The 25273-nt window shown below is 45.3% G+C and overlaps 1 protein-coding gene and 1 non-coding gene across 5 annotated transcripts; both read right to left on the bottom strand.

The window, feature by feature from the left end:
* Positions 1 to 1151: 1151 nt before the first annotated feature.
* Positions 1152 to 24167, bottom strand: BCL2L14 (BCL2 like 14). Of its 4 annotated transcripts, none has more exons than XM_043881486.1 (7): positions 23977 to 24167; positions 17164 to 17609; positions 11563 to 11727; positions 10550 to 10681; positions 8923 to 8993; positions 6490 to 6756; positions 1152 to 1979 (listed from the first exon to the last, which is right to left on the bottom strand). In XM_043881486.1, exons 2-7 carry the CDS (start codon positions 17600 to 17602, stop codon positions 1941 to 1943), a joined length of 1113 nt encoding a protein of 370 aa, XP_043737421.1. In that variant the 5' UTR covers positions 17603 to 17609; positions 23977 to 24167; the 3' UTR covers positions 1152 to 1940. The 4 variants fall into 4 exon arrangements, with proteins under 4 accessions (XP_043737421.1, XP_043737422.1, XP_043737423.1 ...); XM_043881487.1 differs by having other exon boundaries at positions 8923 to 8990; XM_043881488.1 differs by having other exon boundaries at positions 10550 to 10654; positions 23977 to 24142.
* LOC122680947 lies at positions 3771 to 3877 on the bottom strand. The gene has a single exon (XR_006336855.1). It is a non-coding gene; the product is annotated as a U6 spliceosomal RNA (small nuclear RNA).
* Positions 24168 to 25273: the final 1106 nt, after the last annotated feature.

Genomic DNA, 25273 nt, shown 5'->3' with positions numbered 1-25273 from the left:
CCTGGGTGTCTTGCATTGCAGTCAGATGCTTTACTACTGAACCACCAGGGAAACCCAGACATAATACTTGTTTACAAAATAATTTATATAATCCAGTGCAAAAGACTTATTTTTATGAGTATAAAATATATTAGGTATAATGTCTCTCTACAGGGTGTTATGGAACATCTTTATGAGGAAAGGCATCCAAATGGCCTTTCCAAATGGTGGCCCAGGGAAGGTTAGTAAATGCTTCTTGGAGAAATTGAAGACGCGAATTTGGAAAAATGGGCTGGAATGAGTTGCAATAGGGGAAATAGGGGAAAGAGGACTGACCACCAAGAACAGTCCAAGTGGAGAAAATGCTGTTATGAGGCTCAGAGGTACGAGGTTATGTCATACATTTGGGGAACTGCAGACAGTTTGGAATAAAGAGGAAGTGATCTCTAGTGTCTCCCTCTGAAAAGGGAAACTCCTTTCTCCCTAAAATGTGTGAGTTTCAGTGTGGGGGAAGAAAATAAAATAATAACTCATTTTTATCCAGAAGGGTAGAGTAGTGAAAGCATGCCATAATAGATAGCTCAGGCTTTCCCTTGAAGCTGAAAATGTCTGATTAACTCATTCATTTGTTTGTTCATCAAAGGCCTATTAAACTCTTGTTTTTACATCAGGCTACATGCTGGATGCTAGAGAGCCAGAAATTTGTTGTAAGTCTAATTTGATAGCACTGACTCTTTGGGATCCCATGGACTATAGCCTGCCATGCACCTCTGTCCATGGAATTCTCCAGGCAAGAATACTGGAGTGGGGTTGCCATTACCTTCTCCAGGGGATCTTCCCAACCCAGGGATGGAAGCTGCATCTCCTGCATTGGCAGGTGGATTCTTTACCATTTGAGCCACCAGGGAAGACCATAATTTGATAGTATTTTTAAAAATTGTTTTGTGCCTTAAACACCTACTATGGAACATACTTCACATACTAAAAAACCTCACTTGGAAAAGTATCAATTTCAGAAAAACAATTAGTGACGGCTTTGAGAGGAGAAGAAATTTTCAGCTTAGCAGAGGGCATTACACAATAGTGGACATAAGTGAACACAGCATTAAATAACAAGCACTGTTCTAAGCACTTGGTATAAATTAACTTCTATGATCCTCACAGAAATCGTATGCTTTTACTTAGTTTATTTTAACCATAAACATACTCCTTTGACAGTTGTCTTTCTGCACATTTATTTTACCAAGCATTAATCATTACACTAGCCCCCAAAATAACAAAGTTCTAGAAACCTCTAGAAGTAGAGATGAGGTCACTGAGATAGTTGAGGGTGACAGGAATAATTGTTTTCTGCCAAATAGAAGTTTTTCAAACTGCCAAAAAATTGTCCAGAGAAGGGAGCCAAAAAAGGCAGATCAGGCAGTCTCTCCCCAGGCTAGCCATAAACTCGAGAGTCTCTTTGACCTCTGTCTACCAACATGAACAGCTACATCAGCCTAAAGGCAGGCTTGAAATAAGGTCAGACCATCTCAAGTGAACTTTGAAAAATAAACAGTACTAGAAACCAGAGAGTAAGCACATGCACCATTTATCATTTCACCTTCATGAGGTCAACAAATACGTGTCACGCACTTTCCCTAAAGTGGCCAGCAGAGGTTGGGTGATGGTTTCTGTTGTAAGCATTTAAACGGAAGGTTACCACTTGTCTTCCTAGACTTTCTTGCATGCTCAGTAGACAACCTGAATAATGGATGCCGGAGGCCATGCTCTACATCCTAGGAGCAGGAAACAGTCAAGGTCTCTCCTGATGCCTCTTGACTTGCAGGAGTAATGGTTATTCAGCCTTTGGTGCTCCATCCACCTTGTCCATTTGTGTTTTCTCCTGTAGTCTGTGCTGAGAGCGATGTACACAAGACCAGAGCCAGAATATAAGTATTCCAGGTTACAAATCCTCTGATGTTTCAGTCTACTTCTTCGTGTGGTATCCTAAGTATTTTCTCCTAGAAGGGGAAAAAGAGAAATAGATTTTTAGAATTCCAAGTTTGATTCCGTGTTGAAGTGAAAACATATGCCTGTTAACTCTGCTTTCTTATCCCAAGCCTGACCCGAGGCTTGCAGACGTGTTAGAGTTGGGGGAGGGTTTGGAAAGGTGACTAGCATCCTTGGTATGCCTGAAAGGAAAACACCAGCTAAGGACTTATGTTACACACTCAGTGTTGAGTATAGGAAGAGTCTAGATGGGAAAAGTCTGATGCTGAATTTAAATTCAAAAAGGTTGATGACTATGGAGGTTGCTAACCTCTCCTTTCAAGATGCGGTAGAAGGGGTGAGGTTGCAGGACCACAGGATAGCTATGTGAATAGTGCTTCAAGTGAGGCAAAAAGGGCCAAGGAATAAATGAAAATCAAATCGTGGCTTGTTTGGCATGCTTTGTCACTATTCATTGATTTGACTAATTAATTATTGCTCTCCAGGGCTTCCCTGGTGGCTCAAAGGGTAAAGAATCTGCCTCCAATGTGAGAGACCCATGTTTATCCCTGGGTCAGGAAGATCCCCTGGAGAAGAGAATGGCAACCCACTCCAGTATTCTTGCCTGGAGAATCCCATGGACAGAGGAGCCTGGCAGGCTCCAAAGAGTCAGACATGACTGAGAAACTAACACACACATTGCTCTCCAAGTATTGGCCGAGCATCTATGACGTATGTAAAGGTAATGGAAACCACGAGAGAGAAAGAAGGGGATGAAATATATAACCCGGCCTTCATAGGCTTGTGGTTCCATTGGGAAGATTTGGTGCACTCCTGTGAGACGTGGAATACTGAGACATAATACTTAGGAACACCGAGCTCCTGAAAATTGTATGCCTAGGAATAGTTTTTCTCCTTCTATCCCGCTACAGGGACACTCCAGAGAGCCACTGAAATCCCTGGGGCAATGGAAGGCTGGCCACCAGTGTCCCCTCATTCCTGTTCAGGGAAACTGAGCTCACATGTCAATCCACATCTTCCCCACATTCTCATAGTCATATCGACTCATAAATATTCTTTGAGCAGCATCCTTTATTTTTTGCAACTCTGTTTCTGACTTTGGAAAAAATTAGTCCCTTTTTTTTTTCTTCCCTCTCCTAATTTCTAGCTTTGTGCTCCAAATTAAACCTAACTGTGGCCAAGACTTAAGATTAGGATTTATGATGACCTGGAAAAGTAAACTAATAAATTTTGAATTGAAAATACATGTGATAAAGAACTAGTGCCACAAAATTCTAAAGCTTTTAGCTTTTGAAAATTCACTTTATTATTTCTACCCCAAAATCCATCTGTTTTCTCTGACTGGAATTGTTTTTTTCTCTAGCACTAGCAGCCAAATTAAAAAATAATAGAACTGTATTCTTTCTTCTTTTTATTTGCTTATTAGAATTAGGACCACTATTTTTAATGACAATTTCTTGAAATATAGTGTAAAATTCACCCTTTTAAGAATATATAATTCAGTGGCTCTTAGTGTGTTCAGAGTTGTGCAACCATCAGCTCTATCTGATTTTAGAACATTTTCATCATTACAGAAAGAAACTGTGTCCATCAGGAGTCACATGCCATTCTTTCTCCCCACAGCCCTAGGAAATCACTGCCTCTATGAATTTGTCTATTCTAGACATTTCATATAAATGGAATCATACACTATATGGCCTTTTTGTCTGACTTCTTTCACTGTGCATAATGTTTTCAAGGTTCATCCACCTGTCCATACTTAATTCCTTTTTTTTTTTTTTTTTTTTTTTTTTTTTTTTTTTTAAAATATGGAACGCTTCACGAATTTGCGTATCATCCTTGCGCAGGGGCCATGCTAATCTTCTCTGTATCGTTCCAATTTTAGTATATGTGCTGCCGAAGCGAGCACACTTAATTCCTTTTTATGGCTGAATGTTACTCCAGTGTATGGATATTTCACATTTGGTTTTTCCATTCATTATTCATCATGGAAAATCTGTGTTGTTTCTACTTTGGGGCCTTTATGAATAATGAATACTGCTCTGAACATTCATGTACAAGCTTTTTTTTTTTTTTTTTCATGTACAAGCTTTTATGTGAACACTTGCTTTCCGTTTTCTTGGGTATAGACAGAAGAGTAGAATTGGTAACCCTACATTTAACATTTTGAGGAACTGCCAAATTGTCTCCCAAAGAGGTCGGACCATTTTAGAATCCAGCCAGCAATGTACGAGTGTTCAAATTCTCCACATCCTCACCAACACTTGTCTTTTTTGTTTTAGCCATGCTAGTGGGTGTGAAATGGTATCTCATTGTGGTTTTGATTTGCATTTTCCTAATGTTGAAATGAAGATGTCAAGCAAACATCTTTTCATGTGCTCATTGGCCATTTGTATATCTTCTTTGGAGAAATGTCTGTTTTTAAAAAATACTGATTCATTTGGCTGTGTCAGGTCTTAGTTGTGACACGTGGGATCTTATTGTGAGATGCACAATCTTTTGTTGTGGTGCGCTGACCCTCTAGTTGTGGCTCACGCGCTCCAGAGCATACAGGCGCAGTAGTTGTGGCACATGGGCTTAGTTGCTCCACAGCATGTGGAGTCTTAGCTCCCTGACCAGGGATCGAACCCACATCCTCTGCATTGCAAGGTGGATTCTTAACCACTGGACCACCAGGGAAGTCCCGGAAATGTCTGTTCAAATTGATTGCCCATTTTAAAAATTGGTGGGGGGTGTTGTCCTTTTATTGTTGACTTGTAAGAATTTATTACATATTCTGAATACAAGTCCCTTATCAGATATATAATTTGCAACTACTTTTTCCCATTCTGTGGGTTGTCTCTTTACCTTCTTGAGGGTATCCTTTGAAGCAGAAATGTTTTTAATCTTGATGTAGTCCCTTTTATTTTTTCTTTTGTTGTTTGTACTCTTGGTATAGAAACACTGTTTTTCATAGAACATTTTTGGCATTTCAGTTACATTAGTTAACTAGATTTTGAGAACTGGCTTGTAAATCCAGTTGATACTTACAGTCCCTCTGGAAGAATATATTAAGAAGACCAACAATGATGGTAATTTCCTGTATATAATTGTAGTGCAAATATGAAGTGTTGTAAAGACTCAGAGGCTGGTAAGGGTCTTGAGCTGGAGTAGACAGGAGGGGCTCTGAGGCGGAGGAGGGACTTGAGGGGGCCCTGGTCTTGAAGGGCCTTAGAGCTGTTAAATCTGAAGTGATGTTCAGGAATCTATCCTCCTCCATGAGTTAAAGCAGCTTGAATTTGGAGTACTTAAGAGCCTTGTTCAGATTAGCCACTTCCTGCTGCTGCAGTTGCATCAGTCATGTCTGACCCTTTGCAACCCAATGGACTAAAGCCCACCTGGCTCTTCTGTCCTTGGAATTTTCCATGCAAGAATACTGGAGTAAGTTGCCATTTCCTTCCTCAGGGGATCTTCCTGACCCAGGGATAGAACCTGCATCTCCTGCATTGGCAGGCGGGTTCTTTTACCACTAGCATCACCTGGGAAGCTCAGATTAGCCACTTAAGGGCTATCATATCTGGTGTGACAGTGGAAAATAGGAAAGAACAGAAGTCTGGGTAGTTTAATGGGCAGGAACTGGTGATTGTGGTGGGCACGTCAGGCCCATAGCCATGATCAGCTATACTTCCCATCTGGTAGCCAAGAGACTAAGCCTGTTTGGAGGCCTTGGGGTCATGCTGGCCATGCCCAGAGCAGACTCAGGTCTTTTCCTGGCCTCTGGACCACCCTAGTAGAAATAGGACTCATGATAGTAGTGCATGTCCTTCTAGGAAGGGCTGGAACAGACAAAAATGTCCTATGCCTACTGAGGTTTAGAGCTCTGGGGTAAAGCAGTTTGAAAAGGTTCCCCTTATGAGGCCATTTGAACAGGACAGTTTTAAAGAAATCTCAAAGGAAAAGGGTAGGGGAAGGGCTGAGGCTGAGGAATCAGGGTCTGTTTTGCCTGATAGCAGATAATTTAAAAATAGATGAAAATTAAACTGCTCTTCAGTTTGCATCAAAATGTCCCTGTCGGAATGTCTAGGTCCCAACAGCAATGACAAAATGTCATAAGCCCTGAACCTCTGTGTAAAGATTATTCCCACACCCCTGAGAGAATAAGGAACTTCTCCTAGTCTCACTGCCAGACTTCCGTTGCCTGCAAAATTTGTGAAAACAGAAATTGTATCTATCCAAACATTTTATATCTCAGCATCTCTTCATTTCCTGTTCTGTCTGACCAGTCCCTCTCCTCTCACTCACATACCCCACATACCCTTTGGGAGCTCAGTAAATATTTATTGATAATGAAGATAATAACTAAAAATATGTTCCCATCAATGGGGTAAATCTCTTGCCACTCAAGTGTCCTAAACCCATGAGAACTGCTTCAAAGATGTGTTCCCTTCACTTAAAAAAAAACAAGCCCCAGAAAAAACCCCTTTCCATGCCGTTGCCCCCTGAGTTCTGGGAAGATACCATTTTTAGATAGAATGCACTTACCCATCCACCATGCTGCTGGATCCAGGGCGAGAAATTATCTTTCAGGTACTTGGTTCCAAAACCCAGCACCCTGTTCATGGGGTGGTTGTCGACAGTCGTGAGCTTGGCTATGACATCTATCGCAAGAGCAGCTTTAAAGCCCTGAGCTTTGAACTCTGATTCTCCCCTGGTGTCCACGGTCCTTAGGAACTGGTCTGTGATGGTCTTGAAAACAGGATAGGATAACCCATCCTGGAAGCAGGTCATCAAAACCTTGTCTTTCTTCAACTGTGTACGAGAGGAGAAACAGTATATATCAGCCTTGGCCGGGGAAGCAGACTCTCCCGCTGAACACTGGGCGACTAAAACACCCAGTGGAAAACCCTGGATTCTAATCTCAAATGTGGAACCATATCCCACAGGATCAGACAGGGCATGGACTTTCTCTGTGAATTCCTTCCACGGGAACCAATACAGATTGAACAGCCTGCTCACAGGACATTCAACAAATGTTTCCTAGCACTTATGACAGGTGGTACCATGGACGATTAAGACGCATCCTCACTCAAGGGGCTCAGAGTCCACTGACACTTGTAAGCCAGTGAAAGGTGCTTTGTTAGAGGTTGTGTGATGGGCAGAATCCAAAACCTGGAAATCGCTGTTTTGGCTCAAACCCCTGCTCCACTTATTATTAGCTGTGCAATCTTGGAGAAATTACTTAACTTCTCAGTTTCAGTTATGTCATCTCTAAACTGGGGTGACAGCCCGCACGAAGAAAGTGAAAGTGAAGTCACTGTGTTGTGGCCGACTCTTTGTAACCTGATGGACTGTAACCTGCCAGATTCCTCCATCCATGGGATTTTCCAGGCAAGAATACTAGAATGGGTTGCCATTTCCTGCTCCAAGGGATCTTCCCAACCCAGGGATTGAACCTGGGTCTCCCACCCTGCAGGCAGACTCTTTACCATCTGAGCTACCAGGGAAACCCAGAGTAATTTTGAAACACTTGGCCTTGTACCCAACATGGAAAAGATGCTCTTGAAATGTTAGCATGTGTCCAGGGTGCTTCAAGAGCTCAGAGTTATTAGGGAAATGTTCATGAGTTACCTGAGTTCATGTGAAAAGAAAAACAAAACCTAATCGATTGATTCCCTTCCATTGTTCTACTCAATTGATTTTACCTTATACTCCTCTCTTGAATGTTGTATTTCTTAGCTTTCCTTCCTTTAGAGTGTCATGGTCTTAGAAAAAGAACGATACCACCTTGGCCTTTCTTTTTTTTTGGCCATATGGGGTCTTAGTTCCCTGACCAGGGGTTGAACCCATGTCCCCTGCATTGGGAGCATGAAGACTTAACTGCTAGACCACCAGAGAAGTCCTAGTGGACAGCCTTGAGAGCTACAAGGTTCATCCTTCAAATGGGGAGAAATGACTTGCCCCGTAACTCCTGTCCATTGATGCTAGTTCTGGAGAAACACAGGGTCATCATATGCCCTCTTCTGTTTTCTGCTTCCTCTGCACCCCTGTCCACCCTCTACTAAGGCCCCAAAGCTCTCCTGTTTCCTCCTCTTTTCTTTGGTCTGGCCTTGGTTCCCTCAGTGTTCCTCATTCTGTACCATTGCATATTCCTCCCCCATCCTGGTCACCGTCCTCTGGGACACCTCTGACAAGGGCATCGAGGAGCCACCGAGCACGCTGGGGTGGACTGGGGTGGGTGGCTGGCCAGTTAGCACTGTTAACCCCTCCTGCAGAGCCCCACAGGTCTGACTTCCTGCCCATGGATCCTTGCAAAACAAGTGAGTGTGCCCCCCGGCCAGCTCCTGATGGCCAGACGCAGGAGACCACACAGCCATCCATGGGTAACACAGAGACGGGATGCGTTCAGAAGCCGTGACCACAGCGGGGCCTGCCCACCACCTCCTTACCTGAAGGCAACCCTTGCACGTTCCTGATGGGAATAACCAGTCTCAACTTCTAACTGGCACGAAACTCAGCATTCTCCAGGTAATGCTAACCCGTCCCCTGGCCGAACTGCTGAGAGAGAACAGTCCGGCCGTTCTAGGGGGAGATTTCAGACAACACTCCAGACTTGGAGCAGCTGTGGGACACAGATATTCAGGCTGCAGGGCAAACACAAGAGTCTAAACTTCCCTGAGGATCAGTTACATGGGGAACTAGATTCATAATTCTATTCAGCGAATTTTAATTTATTGGTGACTTTTTTCCTTTCCAAAAATTCCGAGGAGGCTCCAGAAGGTTTACTTATGTTTTCCAAAGTGATTCATTTTTGAGACCCTGCCAGCATGAAGAGTTTTGACTCCAAGGGAAATAAAATTTAGGACTTAAGTGGAAACCAGAACTTTGAAAAAGGAGTACAACCATCAGTCCAGTTCCATTCCCCAGTACAGGGCGGGGACACAGAAAGAAAACCCATTAGTTCAAGACGCTCCCTACCTCTCTTTCCAACTGCTCCCCTGAATATTTCAGCAGCTCAACAATTCTGGCTATTATTTGGTCTTCTCCTTCTGTCAGGGGAAAATTACAGTTATTTCTTTCAAGAGAAAAAAAAAAAATCTTGTATGTTTCCAGGGACAAGTTTGTAGCCTAGTTAGGGAGTGAGGAAGACCATGCACGTTGTAACTTCCAGCAAAGTAAATCTACTTCACCTCTTCTGATGACGCCCAAAGCGTTCTGAACAGCCTCTCCTCCACCCCCCTCTTTTCTCCCTTCTTTCCTCCCCTAGCCCCCTGATTCACACCGTGAAACTCATCACTTTATTTGCTCTAAGAATGCTGTTGAAGATGCATGAGCTTATCTCTAATGCTTAGAAGAAATTTTTTTATCTTTTTATTTTGTATTGGGGTGTAGCCAATTAACAACGTTGTAATAGTTTCAGGTTGAGAGTGAAGGAACTCAGTTAAACATATACGCGTATCCATTCTCCCCTAAACTCCCCAGTGTTCCAGGCTGCCATGTAACATTGAGCAGAGTTCCCTGTGCTATACAGCAGGTCCTTGTTGGTTATCCGTTTTAAATATAGCAGTGTGTACATGTCCCTCCTAACTCCCTAACTATCCCTTCCCCCCTGATACTTAGGAGAAATGTCTGTCAGGTCTTTGAGTTTTTCCTGAGCAGGTGGTCTTTTCCCATGTAGACACCATAAACCCCTATTTGATCATATTCATCCTTTGTGTTAACTGCTAGAGAACTCGGAGCCAAACTGTGGCCTCCTGAGAGGAAGGTACAGTCTTCCTGAATTTGGGGAATTACAGTCATTCCCAAACCCACCTATTTTCCTACTTTTTTTTTTTTTCAAACATTATCTTTCAAATTGGATTTATCTAACTTTGCACTTGTACAAAGTACAGGTACCAAAACATGTACTTTGTATGCTGTGTCTTTATAACAGGGTAGAGTTTAAGTAAATACAATGAATAAGTTCTCCCACCCCAAAGGCTAACATGGCAGATGGAGACGGAGATGGCCCCAACTGGTGTGTGCTGTGTGTGTTGGAAACAGGGAAGGTGGAGTCTGCTTTCCCTCGTCTCCAAACGTGCTAACAGTGAAATAATATTAGGAAAACAGTCATTGCTATAGTGTGGAATCCAAACAGAGACAAGCCTGTTACTGAGGGAACAGCATGTTTTCCATGTGGCATAGTCTCTGAAGTCACGAAGTCCTCATGTGGGTCCCAGAGGAGAAGGGGAAGGAAATTCATGCCACGAGGTCGAGTGAAGGGCAAGGAGGTAGGAAGCCTGAGACCCAAGTCACCTGGGAGAAGGACTGGATGCTTCCGCCACCCATGTGTAGTTTTTATCGGATTCTGTTGCCTCTTTCTGGGAAAGTTGCTGCAGCAGCAGTCCCAGTTGCTCATGTGCCTGGAGGATGAGGGCCTGAGCTTTGGCTTGGTTTGGCGTCATCACTTTATGTGGCCCAGACACACATGAGATCGCAGTAAAGTAGGAACACTTTGGGTTTTTTTTTTTTACTCTCTGAGGGGTCCTGCTCTCCCAGCTCCTCACTCTAAGCCCCTTTGGTAGTTTGTGGTCCTGGCAGCACAGCACAGGGTGGACACACTCACCAGTTTGGATGGGGGGTTGGGGGGCACCGCCACGATTGAAGACTCCTCTGCCTTGTCGCTTGATGTGCTGCCAGCTCAAGAGCCAGCTGGGCCCCTCATCGTCCCCTGGAGTTTGAGAAAGAGAACCACAGGCTGGACAGTCATTAGTGAGGGAATGTCAGACTGAACTCCTCTTCCCGGGCACTTGGTCCTCTTTCTCTCAACTCTGGGCTTCCCTGGTAGCTCAGACGGTAAAGAATCTGCCTGCCAATGCAGGAGACGCGGGTTCCATCCCTGGGCTGGGACGATCCCCTGGAGGAGGGCATGGCAACCCACTCCAGTATTCTTGCCTGGGAAACCCAATGGAGAGAGGAGCCTGGCAGGGAACAGTCCATGGAGTCACAAAGAGTTGGACACAGCTGAGCAGCTAAACACCTTCCCTTTCCCTCATGTCTAGAATTTCTCCAGGTCGGTTGGGGTCCACCGTCCTGGCTGTTGCTCCAGTTTGGGTGACAACCAACCCAGCCTCATCACGACTTCTCAGGTCTGCTTCATGTTTGGCTCTAGGCTTGGTGCCTGACAAGCCCCCTGCTTCTTCACGGGAGCCCAAGGCAACAGTGTAAACTCCTGGGGGGACGCGCCACCTACAGCCTGTGCACTCGTTGAGCACACCGGGCCTTGGCCGTGGCTAACATGGTGAAATCCAATGCTGCGTTCCCCCCGCCCGCCCCCCAGCTGCGGACAAGATGGAGTGCTTGCTTTGCACCTCCTCCTGCCCCTCAATAGGAGACTTTTCTTTGGACTTAGCAGTGAGCTTGGCAGGCTGCTTCCCTCTGCTGGAGCACTCCCCTTGACTTGGGCTGGGTTCTCCAGCTAAAGGCCAGTGCCTCCAGCGTGTGATGGTGGTGCCCTGAGCCCAGGTCAGCAGAGATTCCTAAGTGGCAGGGCCCTGAGCTGAATAAATACATACGTGCTCATGGACCTCTGCTTGGCCAATATGCACCCTGGGCCAAACGCTCAGAAGGGAAGTTTACCTTTCTTGGTACTTTTAGCTCCAGACTGCCCTTCGAAACTCTGGAGTACCGGAAGCTCTTGGGAGTTGAAGCCTCCTCCCTGGCTGTGGAACTCTTCTGGCGGCGGCCAGGAATAAACAATTTCAGCGACTCGGTTGGCAATGGAAACGACTCTGGGGTCCGCAGCTGAAAGAAGACAAAACGGTGCTGACAGGCCCTTCCCAGAACTTTGTCTGGCTCATTGGTATGCACGGTTGCCCGAAATGAAAACACCGGGCCTAGAGGGAAAGGAAATGGCCCGGGGCCGGGCAGGAGTGTGCGTTTGGGGGGGTGGTGGCATTCTTCAGAAAGCCTGGGCAGTTGCCTGGCAGAGGCTGGGATGGGGGAGGGGCACGCAGGAATGATTGCCACCTTGAAACAATTACCCCTCTGCACCCTCTTTTGGAAGTCTTGCAAAATTAGGGTCCCCTTGCCCCTTTGCAACACAAAAGGGGCTGCAACACAGTGCTTGGTTCTTTGCTTGAGGGAACGCTCATTACGCTTTTATTTTTATTCTTTTTTGGGGCATCCTTTATATCTTGGAGAGCTGGCCCCTATGCACTTTGGAAGGCATTCAGCAGTGTGACAAGCCTTTGGGGGCTGGTCACTGAGGAGAGAGAAATATCCCTTCTCTCGGGCTGTATTCCTGACTCAAGCCCATTATCAAGGAACTTCCCTTGCTGGTATGGTCACGTGTCGTCTTCCCCGCCTCCACGCCTGCTGGGAAACATGCAAAAAATGTGGATAGGTAAACAAGGACGCATAAAGTCTAACCCATGACCCTCAAGAATTTACAATCCGAGAAAAGACTTTTGTCAAATGTTTGCACATGTAACTGGAGAATAAAGCATCTGGGGACATGAAGTTTTAAATGGCTCTGGCCCCCGAATGTCATGGCCTGTGAAGGACAAGTCGACTTGGCCCCTGGTGGAGGATGGGGTTGGGGTAGGAGGGCAGGCAGTATTGCTGAGTTATTTGGGAGTAAAAGTTCATTGTTAATCTGTCACTACGTTCTTAACACGTAGAAGCTTGTACAAGCTCTGCCTTTGATATGGAGCAGTTGTATCATGTAATGTTTAAGAACAACAGTATTTAATTCATAAGACTTGTTGACAGTAACGGGTTTGGGCCAGAAGGTCAGTGTGCCCAGAGGAACCCCCAGACTTTGTCAGTCAGGATAGATGAGCAAGTCAAGGCGTGGGTGTCATGTGAAGAGCTGGGTGTGACCTCCTGAGGAGCTGCCAGGTGATGTCTGATTCTCTTTCCCCAGATTCTCCCATCACCCTCCTGGGTGTTCACTGACAGGCCACTGATGCTCTGTCCACAATGCCTTCCTTTTAAAAAGAAAGCATAATGGCTTCCTTAAAAAGCCACTTTTTTCTTGGTGCTCCATCCATTGGGTTAAAAAACAGATCAGCAGTAGATTAGAGAGAGAAGAACTGGAGCGGTTAAGGAGTGGAGGATCAATGCTTTTCCTTTCCATTTGACAACAATCCAACCAAAAATACTTTCCCACTTTTAAATCACCTTACTGCAGTCCAACCAGCCTCCTTGTGAACGCCAGCCGCCCACGCAAGGAGGTGGCTAGAGGCTGGATGCCCAAACCAGTGGGAGCCTTCCCTTGTGTCCATGGGAGGTAGGAGAGGAAAGAGTGCACGCCTTGCCTCTCTAACCCTGTGCTGTTGGTGGGGTGATTAACACGCTCTTTTCAATGGAAGAGTCACGCTCTGCCCACCTTGCCCTCAGAGGAGGCAGATGAAGACCCTCATGGCTGTCCCTCCCCATCTCCCAGCCTCCACCACTTGGTCACGAGACCACCAGAGGACACAGAGGTGGTCCCCAAGCTGACTAATCTGTGTGTCTGTTTCTATGGATTGGAGGAATGCAGACAAACTATGTGCAGGAAAATCTATAAGTAAACACATTTTGAAACTCAGGTGAATTAACCTGGTTAAGATTCCCATTCTAGGGACTTCCCTGGCAGTCCAGTGGTTAAGAGTCTGTCCGCAGGAGGTACTGGTTCAATCCCTGGTCAGGGAACGATAAGATCCCACATGCCTTGCAGTATGGCAAAAAAAAAAAAAAAAGAAAGAAAATTTCCATTCTAATATCTTTTTTTTTTAAAGATTTCCTTCTGGTCAGAGTTGGTCTGATCTGATAGGCAAGGAAACATTGGATGGGGGTGGAGAGAAAATGGAAAGGCTGCCCTTCTTTGGAGTTTATTCTGGGGGCTCATTGTGCAGTTAAGGAGAGCAGGAGAGTGGGGAAGGCATTTGGCTTGAGGTTTTTCTTTTAAAGAGAAAGGACAGGGCATTTGGGAGAGAATTCCATATAGGGGAGTCTGCTATTTCCTACCTAGTATCCCTTTTCTTTATCTTCCTTAGTAACAGACCCCTGAAATGTCAGGGGAAGCTGACAGAACTACATTTCTCAGCCTCTTTTGCAATAAGGTGTAGGCACTGAGATGTAAGAAGTTGGCTACAGTTTTAAGAAAGCTCTCTAAAAGGGAGCGGAATTATCTAGAAAGATAAACTTTTGTCCTTCTCCTTGCTTCCTCTTTCTCCCTGCTTAGAATGTAGACACGATGGCTGGAATCTGAGCAGCCATCTTGGGGTTTAAGGTGACTTTGAGGTTGGAAGTCATTAGCTGAGGGGCAACAGAATGGAATCCTTAAAGACTGGGGAACTGGCAGATCAAGCGGGAACTGGCAGATCAAGCCTGAGCTGCCAAACGGTGGTTTTCTTTTATAGGAGAGAAAAATAATCTCTATGTTAGTGAAGTTACAGCAGATCACAGCTGTGGAGAAAAAAAGAGACTCACAGAAAAACTGGGTTGGTGTTTCTCAAATTGGTACAAATTCGTTTTTCTACATCCGAAGGCCTGTCACTACAAGACTTTGGTCTTGGGACAAAATCTCATAGTTCTTAGTCCAGCCCGGTGTCTGAAATGGCAGCACAGGCTAAATTGTGACCTTTAGTTAAAAGAACCCAGGGGACACCAACTACTGAGTTCTGATTTACACATGGCAGAAGAGAAATAGAGGGCAAGTCCCTCTTGGGTCACACTCAGCATAGAACCAGCTAACCACCCTCATAATTACCTAAACAAGAAAGCAAAGAGAGAGAAAGGGGAGAGGGAAGACCAACTTATGTGAATCATTAAAGCTAAGCCTCCTTAGGAGATAACCATTTCTACTTTTGTAGGAATATCTATAGGTCTACACAGAGATCTGGAAATTTTAGAAAATAGGCAAAGGTCCAATGACCCTTCAGTAATCTTCAAATACAGAACACTGTTTTCTTCAGGAAAACCAGAAAGTTAAAGTCTGGAAAAATCTTCTGTTTCCTGGCAAACTTCAAAGAACAGGACAAGCAGAAAAACCTATTTATGTGCCTCTAAACTTCCCTGGTGGCTCAGATGGTAAAGTGTCTGCCTACAATGCGGGAGACCTAGGTTCGATCCCTGGGTCGGGAAGATCCTCTGGAGAAGGAAATGGCAGCCCACTCCAGTACTCTTGCCTGGAAAATCCCATGAACAGAGGAGCATAGTAGGCTACAGTCCATGGGATTGCAAAGAGTCGGACACGGCTGAGCGACTTCACTTCACTTCAAACTGTTCGATGGGGCTTCCCAGGTGGCTCAGTGGTAAAGAATATGCCTGCCAATGCAGGAGACACAAGAGACCCGGGTACTATCCCTAAGATCCCCTGGAGTGTAGGAAATGGCAACCCACTCCAGCATTCCTGCCGGGGAAAATGCCATGGACAAAGGAGCCTGGCAGGCTACCGTCCGTGGAGTCACAAAGTGTCGGACACAACTGAACACACACACAGGCAAGCAAGCCAAACTGTTCTGTTTGCTCTGGACCTCAGATCCCACTCCCAGCAGAAGACCTGGAGGGAGGAGGATTTCCTCAGATAATCCCAACCTTAACTTCTCCTCCCTAAAGTTTACAAGTCCAACGGGAAATGGAAGTTTCCTTGAGCAGCCAGTGCTCTAAAGCTGTCATTGTGTGTGCTGATTCTCCAATAAGCCTGACAGTCACAGCATTTAAAACTTGAGACATTACTGCCACCTGTTGACTAATTATTGACACAGGCCAATCAGCCCAGCAGGAGAGCAGGTTTCTTTTAAAATCTGGGCATCAGGCAGAAGATATGGTTAGAGGGGAAGATGTTTATGCCTAGGTCTGTGGATGAAGGGCAACACTGTTAAAGCCTTTCATGAAAATGTTCTGTTCAATACACTGTGTTTTGTCCCACTGAAAGAAGATTTAGTCAAAATGCTTCTTGGTTGTGTTTTGAGTGGCTTGAACTTTGAAATCCCTTTTCTATATAGCTATCTGATCTTTCCATCCACCTTCAAGAAGCCAAGGTACAGATGGAAAGGCAGAGGCTCAGAGACGGGAGTTGACTTCCCTCATGAAGAACAGCAGCCTGAGCCCATCTGGGGATCTTCCCTTTGTATTGGTCTCTGGCACCGAGGATTAGGAATTTGGGCAGCAAGTTTAATTATAGATGGTGGAGCCAGAAAACCAGTCCCATCACCCTTCACCACCAAACTTTTCCTTTCTGCTCAGTCTTAAGGAAAGTAGGACAATTAGGATTGAGTATTGGGCTTCCCTGGTGACTCAGTGGAATTGGAGAAGACTCTTGAGAGTCCCTTGGACTGCAAGGAGATCAAATCAGTCAATCCTAAAGGAAATCAACCCTGAATATTCATTGGAAACAATAATGTTGAAGCTGAAACTTTAATAATTTGGCCACCTGATGCAAAGAGCTAGCTCATTGGAAAAGACCTTGATGCTGGGAAAGATTGATGGCAAAAGCAAAAGAGAGCAGCAGAGATTGAGATGTTTAGATAGCATCACTGACTTAGTTCACTTCAGTCACTCACATGTCTGACTCTTTGTGACCCCACGGACTGTAGCACACCAGGCTTCCCTGTTCATAACCAACTCCCGGAGCATGCTTAAACTCATGTCTATCCTGATGGACATTGAGTCACCGACTTGATGGACATGAATTTGAGCAAACTCTAGGAGACAGTGAAGGACAGGGAAGCCTTGCGTGCTGTAGTCTATGGGGTTGCAAAGAGTCAGACATGACTTAGCAACTGAACAACCAGAGCGGCAAAGAATATGCCTGCTAATGCAGAAGACACAGATTGGATCCCTGATCTGGGAAGATCCCACGTGCCGTGGAGCAGCTGAACCCTTGCACCACAAGTATTGAGCCTGTGCTCTAGACCCCATGTGCTACAATTACTGAAGCCTGTGAACCCCAGAGCTTGTGCTCTGCAACAGGAGAAGCCACAGCAATGAGAAGCCTACAGACCCCAACTAGGGAGTAGCCCCCAGTCTCCAAAACTAGAGAAAAGCCTGCACAGAAATGAAGACCCAGCACAGCCAAAAATAAAAAGTAAAACAACAACAACAACAAAAGAATTGAGTATTAATAGGTTGGGAAGCTGAGGTTCAAAGAGTTCCCTACCTAAGGGTGGGAGGAGGCAAACCCTCAGGCACACAAAGAAGGGAAAGAAGTGGCTGTGGGAGAGAAAGTGCAGTTGGTTCCCCAAAGCTTACCTTTGTGCTCTAAGCGCTGGTCCATGCTGGAGCGGGACCTTGGCCATTTCGGACTCCGAGGACGGACCTGAGGTCCCCCCACCCTTTGTGCCTGGGCACGGATTTCCGGAGGCGAGCTCTGTGAGTCCTCCTCCTTCTCTGCTACCCCGAAGAGGGTCCTCCAAGACGACTTTTTCTTGGTGAGGTTTATGGCCTTCTCGCTGGATTGGGAATTTCTGCAGGGCCACGGCCCCTGCGTCCATGCCTCATTCACTGGCCAGCTCTCCGGCCCTTTCTGGGACAGACTCCTTGTTCTCAGGAGCTTTGGTGAGAGGACGACAGAGGTGTTCTGGAAGACGTGGTGTTTGACATAGAACTCCAGGATTTTGTACTCCAAGCTGTCTGGGTCCTCATCATCCAGGGGGATCTCTTCCAGGTCACAGGGGCTGGCAGTGCACATGGTGGGGCTGCAATGACAAAATCCACACGTGTCCTTCCACCTGGGAGCTCCCTACTCTTGGTAGGAAAGGGGAGACGGGGTGGAAGTGATTAAGTATTTACTGAGCACCTATTCTCTTTGTGGTGTTGGAGAAGACTCTTGAGAGTCCTTTGGACTGCAAGGAGATCAAACAAGTCAATCCTAAAGGAAATCAACCCTGAATATTCACCGGAAGGACTGATGCTGAAACTGAAGCTCCGATGCTTTGGCCACCTGATTCGAAGAGCTTGACTCATTGGAAAACACCCTGATGCTGGGAAAGATTGAGGGCAGGAGGAGAATGGGGGTGACAGACAATGAGATAGTTGGATGGCATCACTGACTTGATGGACATGAGTTTGAGCAAGCTCAGGCAGATGGTGAAGGACGGGGAAGCCTGGTTTGCTGCAGTCCATGGAGTCACAAAGAGTTGGACACGACTGGACAAATTCTCTTTGTGCTGGGAGGCAGTGGGTAGCCAGAGATGGAAAAGCCAGGGTTCTTTCTGCAAGTTCAGATTTGCGGAGATGAGGAGATATGTACATGGATAACTCCAGACGGAGAGAGTGAGCTAGGAGCTTGAACAAAGATACAGGAGCAAACACAGGAGGTGGGGGAGGAACAGAGAGCTGCAAATAGAGGCAAGTGCAGCCTCCTTGTGGCTGGATCCTGGGGCTTAGAACAATCTGGGCACAGAGCAGACCATAGGTGAATTTAGGTTGTGTCCCTGGGCCCTGCAACCGGACCCTCGGACCTGGCCCCACCCACCAGTAAGCGGGCACTAGCTCCAGGATGTGGTTTCACCCACCAATGAGACGGCAACAGTCCCAGGGACTCCTAAAACCTACCTCGATCCTCTAGTTAACTCAGCGATAACCTGAGTCTCCCTGGGATTCTGCAGTCAGCCGCCTTGTGACCGGACCCTGCCAACCAGCAGCTGGCAGCCTTCGCACAAGGCAGGGCCTGACATCCAACTGGGTCAGGGGCCAACCAAGCCTACCAGACTGCCCATGGTAGCCAGCCTACCACAGCAGAAGGACCCATGCAACCACACAGGGAGCACCCTTGGAGCATACAGTGATGAGAAGGGAATGAATTCTGGGATGCAGAGAACGTTTCCTTCAAAAAGCCATTTCTCCAAGATCAGGATATGTAACGAACCTACTGGCTGCATAGAAATAAGAACAAGTTAGGCAAAATGATGCAACAGAGGAACATATTTCAAACAAAGGAATGAAATAAAGCCTCAGGAGAACTGAGTGATGTGGAAATAGGCAATCTACTCAAGAAAGAGTTCAGGGTAGTGATCATAAAGATGATGCAAGAACTGGGGAGGAGAATGAATGGAGAGTGAGAAGTTAGAGGCTTTTAACAAAGAGTGAGAAAATAAAAGAACAAGCAGAGATGAAGAATACAAAACTGAAATGAAAAATACACTAGAAGGAACTGACAGTAGAGACTAGATGATACAAAAGAATGGATTAGTAAGCTGGAAGACAGAGTAGTGGCAATCAATACTGAACAGAAAAAGAGAATGAAGAGAAATAAGAGTTTAAGAGACCTCTGGGACAGCATAAAGCACACAAATATTTGCATTTTAGGGATTCAGAAGGAGAAGAGAGTGAGAAAGGGGCTGAGAACATATTTGAAGGCATAATAACTGAAAACTTCCCTACCCAAAACAAACAACCCAGTTAAAAAATGGGCAGAAGACCTGAAGAGACAATTTTTCAAAGAAGAAATACAGATGGCCAGTGGGTACAGGAAACGAGACAACATTGTTAATAATCATAGTTGCCTACATTCATATCTCATTAATTATTGAAAACAGCTAATTCTATTGTTACTTCTGCATCTAATAGCTGAATTGTTCTGTAAAGAAGATTTTTACCTAATCAGTTGTTTGGTTACTTCTCTATTAAAGTATTTTCTATCATAGTTATACTTTCTGTTATTAATTTCTAACTTGGGCTTCCCTGGTGGCTCAGATGGTTAAGAATCTGCCTGCAATGCTGGAGACCCAGGTTTGATCCCTGGGCTGGGAAGATCCCCTGGAGAAGGAAATGGCAACCCACTCTAATGGTGAGATAATATGACCTGTATGTGATACAGTTTTTGAAATCTGTTGAATCTTGCTTGATGGTCTATTGTATGGTCAGTTCTCAAAAACACTTCATGTGTGCTTGATCAGAATATGTGTGATCCAGTTGTTAGGTACATTGCTAAATGTGATTATAAAATAAAACTTATTAATTATATCAAAAGTATCATTAATCATCAGAGAAACGCAAATCAAAACCAAAATGAGATACAACCTCTCACCTGTCAGAGTGGGTCTCTTCAAAAAGTCTACCAATAGCAAACATTGACAAGGATGTCAAGAAAAGGGAACTCCCATACACTGCCGGTGAGAATGTAAATTGGTGTGTCCACTGCAGAAAACAGTATGGCTGTTTCTCAAAAAAGTAAAAGTACCATATGACCCAGCAATCTCATTTCTGTGTATATATCCGAAAAAAAAAAAGAAAAAAACCACCAAAAACACTAATTCAAAAAGACACATGCACCACAATGTTCACAGCAACAATATTTACAATTATCAAGATGTGTAAACAGCCTAAGTGTTCATCAACAGATGAATGGATAAAAAGATGTGGTATGTATGTGTACACACCCACTCCACAAGCAGGGCCTGACATCCAGCTGGGTCAGGGGCCAGCCAAGCCTACCACACTGCACATGGTAGCCAGCCCGCCACAGCAGAAGGACCCATGCAACCACACAGGGAGCACCCTCGGAGCATACAGTGATGAGAAGGGAGTGAATTCTGGGATGTGAGATACTATTGTATAAACTATAAAAGAGAATGAAATTTGCAACAGCATGGAGAGTAAGTGGAATAAGCCAGAGAGAGAAAGACAAATATTGTATGATATCATTTACATGTAGAATCTCAAAAAATGCAACAAACTAATACATATAACAATAAAGGAACAGACTCACAGAGAAGAAACTAGTGGTTACCAGTTGGGAAGCGAAAAGGCGAAGGGGTAAGAGAATGGTAGGGGACTTTGAGGTACAAACTATTGGGTATAAAAAAATAAGCTACAAGGATATATTGTACAGGACAGGGAAAATAGCCACCATTTAATCATAACTATAAATGGAGTATAACCTTTAAAAATTGTGAATAATTGTTATACATCTGAAGCTTATATAATATTGTACATCAACTATACCTCAATAAAAAGAATTTTAAAACCTATGAAACACGGGTATGTGGACAGAAGAAAAAACTGGCACATGTGAATCACTTAAAATAGTGCATAAAAGTGAAAGTGTTAGTCGCTCAGTGGTGTCCAGCTCTTTGTGACCCTATGGACTACAGCCCACCAGGGTTCTCTCTCTGTCCATTGCATTCTCCAGGCAAGAATACTGGAGTGGGTAGCCATTCCCTTCTCCAGGGGATCTTTCCAACCCAGGGATTGAACCCAGATCTCCTGCATTGCAAGGCAGATTCTTTATCAGCTGAGCCACAAGGAAAGCCTATATATGACTATAGAAAACTATATATATATATATATATATATATATATATATAGTGTGTGTGTGTGTGTGTGTGTGTGTGTAAAGTATACATACCATAAGCTATGAAGCCTGGAACTTGGCTGGCTTTCCCAGCACCTAACATAATGCCTGACAGATGGTAACTTCTTGATAAATATTTGAGGAATGAAAGAAAAATGATATAGTGCTGCCAGATAAAATATGAGACATCTAGTCAAATCTGAATGTCAGGTAAACAACAAATAATTTTTTAGTAGTCCCAAATATGCTTACACTAAGCATGTCTGTTGTTTATCCGAAATTCATACCTAACAGGGCCTCTTGTATTTTTATGCAAATCTGGCAATTCTGTGATTAACAGGTGCTGCTTATAAAAATGGAGCTCTGAGATTGTTGGAAGCAAGTAAAGTGGACCCAGGTGGAGACTGAGTGACCCGAGTCTCACCAGAGAAAGAGTGGTTAAAAAGTGAGAGGAGAGTGGGACACATGGTTCCAGACTTGGGGGAGTGACTCGGTGTAGAAGGCCCCAGGAGAGCATGTACACGGGTTTTAATTTGGACCTTCCTTTTGAGTTGGACAGCTCTGGATGCCTTAGGCAGGACATACACCTGGGTCCTCTAGGAAGCAAGGCCTTGAACTTGCAACCAGAATACTATGCTCGGGAGAAACCAGGTAAGTTAAACCAAACCAAACCCAAACCTTTCTAATGTACTGTGAAGACTAACATTGTGTGTGTGTGTGTGTGTAGTGTGAAGACTTTAATAGTGTGTGTGTGTGGAGTAGCGTTGTTGGAGAGAGAAAGGGCCTGACTTCTTTAAGAAACCAGAGTTTGCTAACTATTGATTCAGGAGCAATATCTGAAAAGAGGGGAAAATCTGAGGTCAAGGTGGAGAACACAGCCCTTCCACTTGGTGAAAGAATAAGTTTTTGTGGTTTTCCAGGTTAGAAAGCATTTGAGTGCTTGGCCCAACCAAGAGGCCAGACCAAGGGAAAAAGAAGCAGAGGGCCCGGCAGCCCTCAGGAGAGGAGGGTAGTCAGGCTGGGCAAGTGCTTGCAACTGAGTCGAAGTATCAGTTAAGACATGTTGGATGTGCTTAACAAGCGTAGGGTATTTTTCCTATTAATCTGCTTTGGGAATGAAGTGGGAGCTGTTAAATGCATAGTGAAGTCTTATTTTAAAGCAAAGCAATGACTTTCTTTATCGCAAATTGCAGCCCTTCTGCTCTTTGCTGTTCCTATTTAAAGTCAAGCTTCTCCTAATGAAACGTACAGGTGAATTTTATACATAACGCTGATGGAAATGAAGCCCTGAGTGGGGCCCCAGAATGTAAGTTCAGAGCCAGGAGTGGAAATTATGAATAGCTGCAGAATAACAAGCTTGTTATAATTGAGCGACTCAGTGGCCCTACCCTTTTGACCCAGTCTTTCTTTATATACCCTCTTTCTTATCTACAACAAACTCTGGCAGACCTACTCCCCAAACCTAAGTTACACAGCATCTTTTCCTGGTCTCTTTTCTTTCTTGGAGACTTGCTTCTCCCCGCCCCGCCCCCACCCCGGCAACCCCCAAAGTGGTCAAAATCCTCTGGGTCCCCAGTGACGGCTCGTCCCCTGGAAGCACCGCAGAGCTGCAGCTGACCTCCAGGATCACAGGATACTCTGTAGGGATTTTTCTAGCTCTGGATTCACTGGTCAAGCTTAGATTTTGCTTCTCTTTCCGTCGCAGGTCGTGGAGCAATCAGCCTCGCGCATGCTCCCTGATTCCAGCGCACAGAGGCTGTGACCCAGGAAGCTGGACAGAACTCTGCCCTGGCCTGTCCTGGGTGTGAGGGGCATGAAAGACCCCTTGGCCCAACAGACTCAGCCGCAGAGCTGACTTCATGGCTCTGGACACACCGGCAAGGCCTGAGTGTAAGATGGGGGGAGGACGCTCATCCCAGAGGGACGTATGCAGACCAGCTGATGAGCTGGGTTCTGTCTGGTTGTCTAGCGCCTCTCCTTTCGCACTCTCTGTCCTCTCACAGGCCACCCCTCCCTTTTCTTCCCTGAACTTCAGACCTTCTAGCATCCTTCTCTCTCCCCCACTTGTCATTTCTGAGTAGCACAGGGTCTTTAATCCTAAGGGTGAAATGAGGTAAAATGTCTTACTGTCCTACAATAGAAGCTAAATTGAGAGAACCTCAGGTCTCATGAATTAAACACAGACTCAGGCTCTGATTATAGAACAGAGCGGGCAGGGAACTCAGGAGGGAGCCTTCTAGAGGGGAGGGGGAATTCCCCATTTCACTTGTGCACGGTACTGAAGGAAGTCTCTAGGAGGACTAGACCTTGTGCCCAGAGATGCTCGGGGCTCAAAGCCAGGGACTCCTGTCCTCAGCCCATTTGTGCTCTGGAGGAGGGAACTAGTGTTTCCACGGGCTTCTGTCATGCTATCACATACTCGCTGAGACAGGCCTGCATAATATTAAAAATGATTCAGCCAGTTATATTTTCTTAACTCCCCCAGCCGTTCTGGAGCAAAGGAGAAATGAAAGGGAAACCTAAACGTCTCTCTTTCTCTTTCCTGAAAACCCCTAATGAACTGTACACTTAGCTTTTAGTTTTAGATTCTTACTTTTGCTTCCTGAGACTTACATGATCAGAACTCCTAAACAAACGTAGTAAACATTAGGTTTACCAGCCCCCAGCACCTAATGCACCTAATAAACACATCCAGGACTGTAGTTTTCCTCCTCCACCTCCCACGCCCCCACGTCCTGCTGGGAAGGCTGAATCTCTCCAGGTGTTACCTGGTCTTCAAGCTGTCAGTGGTTGCTCCTGGTTCGGGTCAGGTGGCTGTAAGGATATGTCTATACCTGAGTCTTCTCTCCACGAAACTTAAGAGGAAACTGTGGCCTAGTCTTCCTGGGTCCTAATTTCAGAAGGCCCTTGTGATCTAAGACGCCACCGGAGTGTAGCCGGTTCAGGTTGGGACTGAGGCTGGAGGGAGGCTTATAAAGGGAGTCACTTCCTTGTTAAGCCCTGCCCTCAGCTATTTAACTGAAGGAGGGACTGACCTTTGCCCAAGTAATTTGACTCTAGGAGTTCTGCATCTTTATTAAGGACTCTCACTGCCCTTTAGGACAGGGACAATTATGTGGGTGCCCCCCCCCCCACCATAGGACTTTACTTTTCCTTTCATCAGCTTCAATCAAGTTGAATCAACCGTGTATGTGCTCAGTTGTGTCCAACTCTTTACGACCCCATGGACTGTAGCCCTCTAGGCAAGAATACTGGAGTGGGTTGCCATTTCCTCTTCAGGGGATCTTCCCGACCCAGGGGTTGAACCCGCATTTCTTGAGTCTCCTGCATCGGCAGGCCGTTCTTTACCAGCTGTGCCACCTGGGAAGGCTTCATCAGTTTAGCAAATGTTTACTGATCACCTCTGACAGCAAAACGTACTTCTCTTCTGATTCTGAAAATACACATTGGAGAGTGAGGCTCAAGAGGGAGAGGACATATGTATAATAATGGCTGAGTGACGTTGAAAGACAGAAACCAACACAGCACTGTAAAATTTAAAAAAAATGCACATTTGTTGTAGAAAACTTGTAAAACAAAAAATAGCATACATAAAATAAAGACCACCATGATCCAGTCATCCAGCGATAATTAATTAAAAACTTGGTATAATCCCTTCCTTCTGTGACAGTATCGCTTTGCTACCCTTGAGGTGTCTGTGTGGCCCACTGCCTGTTCTCTGCATGCTGCCCTCAGTCACGCATCTACCAGGGTGCTCCCCTGCAGTCACATGGACCACGTGACCCCTCCCCTTGTTAAGAAGGAAACAACAGACCCCAAATGGAGTCACTTGTGTTGGGCCCATGGCAGCAGACCAGGACTTGATGCCTAAGCTGATCATAATTTCAGCCTTCCGAAGAATGTGATTCCAGCCAAGTTGGAATTTCCTGGTCAGTCTTGGGAAATCTGCAGATAGACCCTTCTGTTCCCTTCAGGAGTGAGGCCTTGCCTAAAACAATACATCTTTGCTGATAATTTCCCTTTTTCTGCTCCCTTGCTGCCTTTAAAATACCTTTCCTTTTCCGC

The sequence above is a fragment of the Cervus elaphus genome, chromosome 22 (assembly GCF_910594005.1).
Source record: "Cervus elaphus chromosome 22, mCerEla1.1, whole genome shotgun sequence".
Classification (NCBI taxonomy): domain Eukaryota; kingdom Metazoa; phylum Chordata; class Mammalia; order Artiodactyla; family Cervidae; genus Cervus; species Cervus elaphus.
Note: the sequence above shows the minus strand (reverse complement) of the source record. Positions and strands in the feature narration are given on the sequence as shown.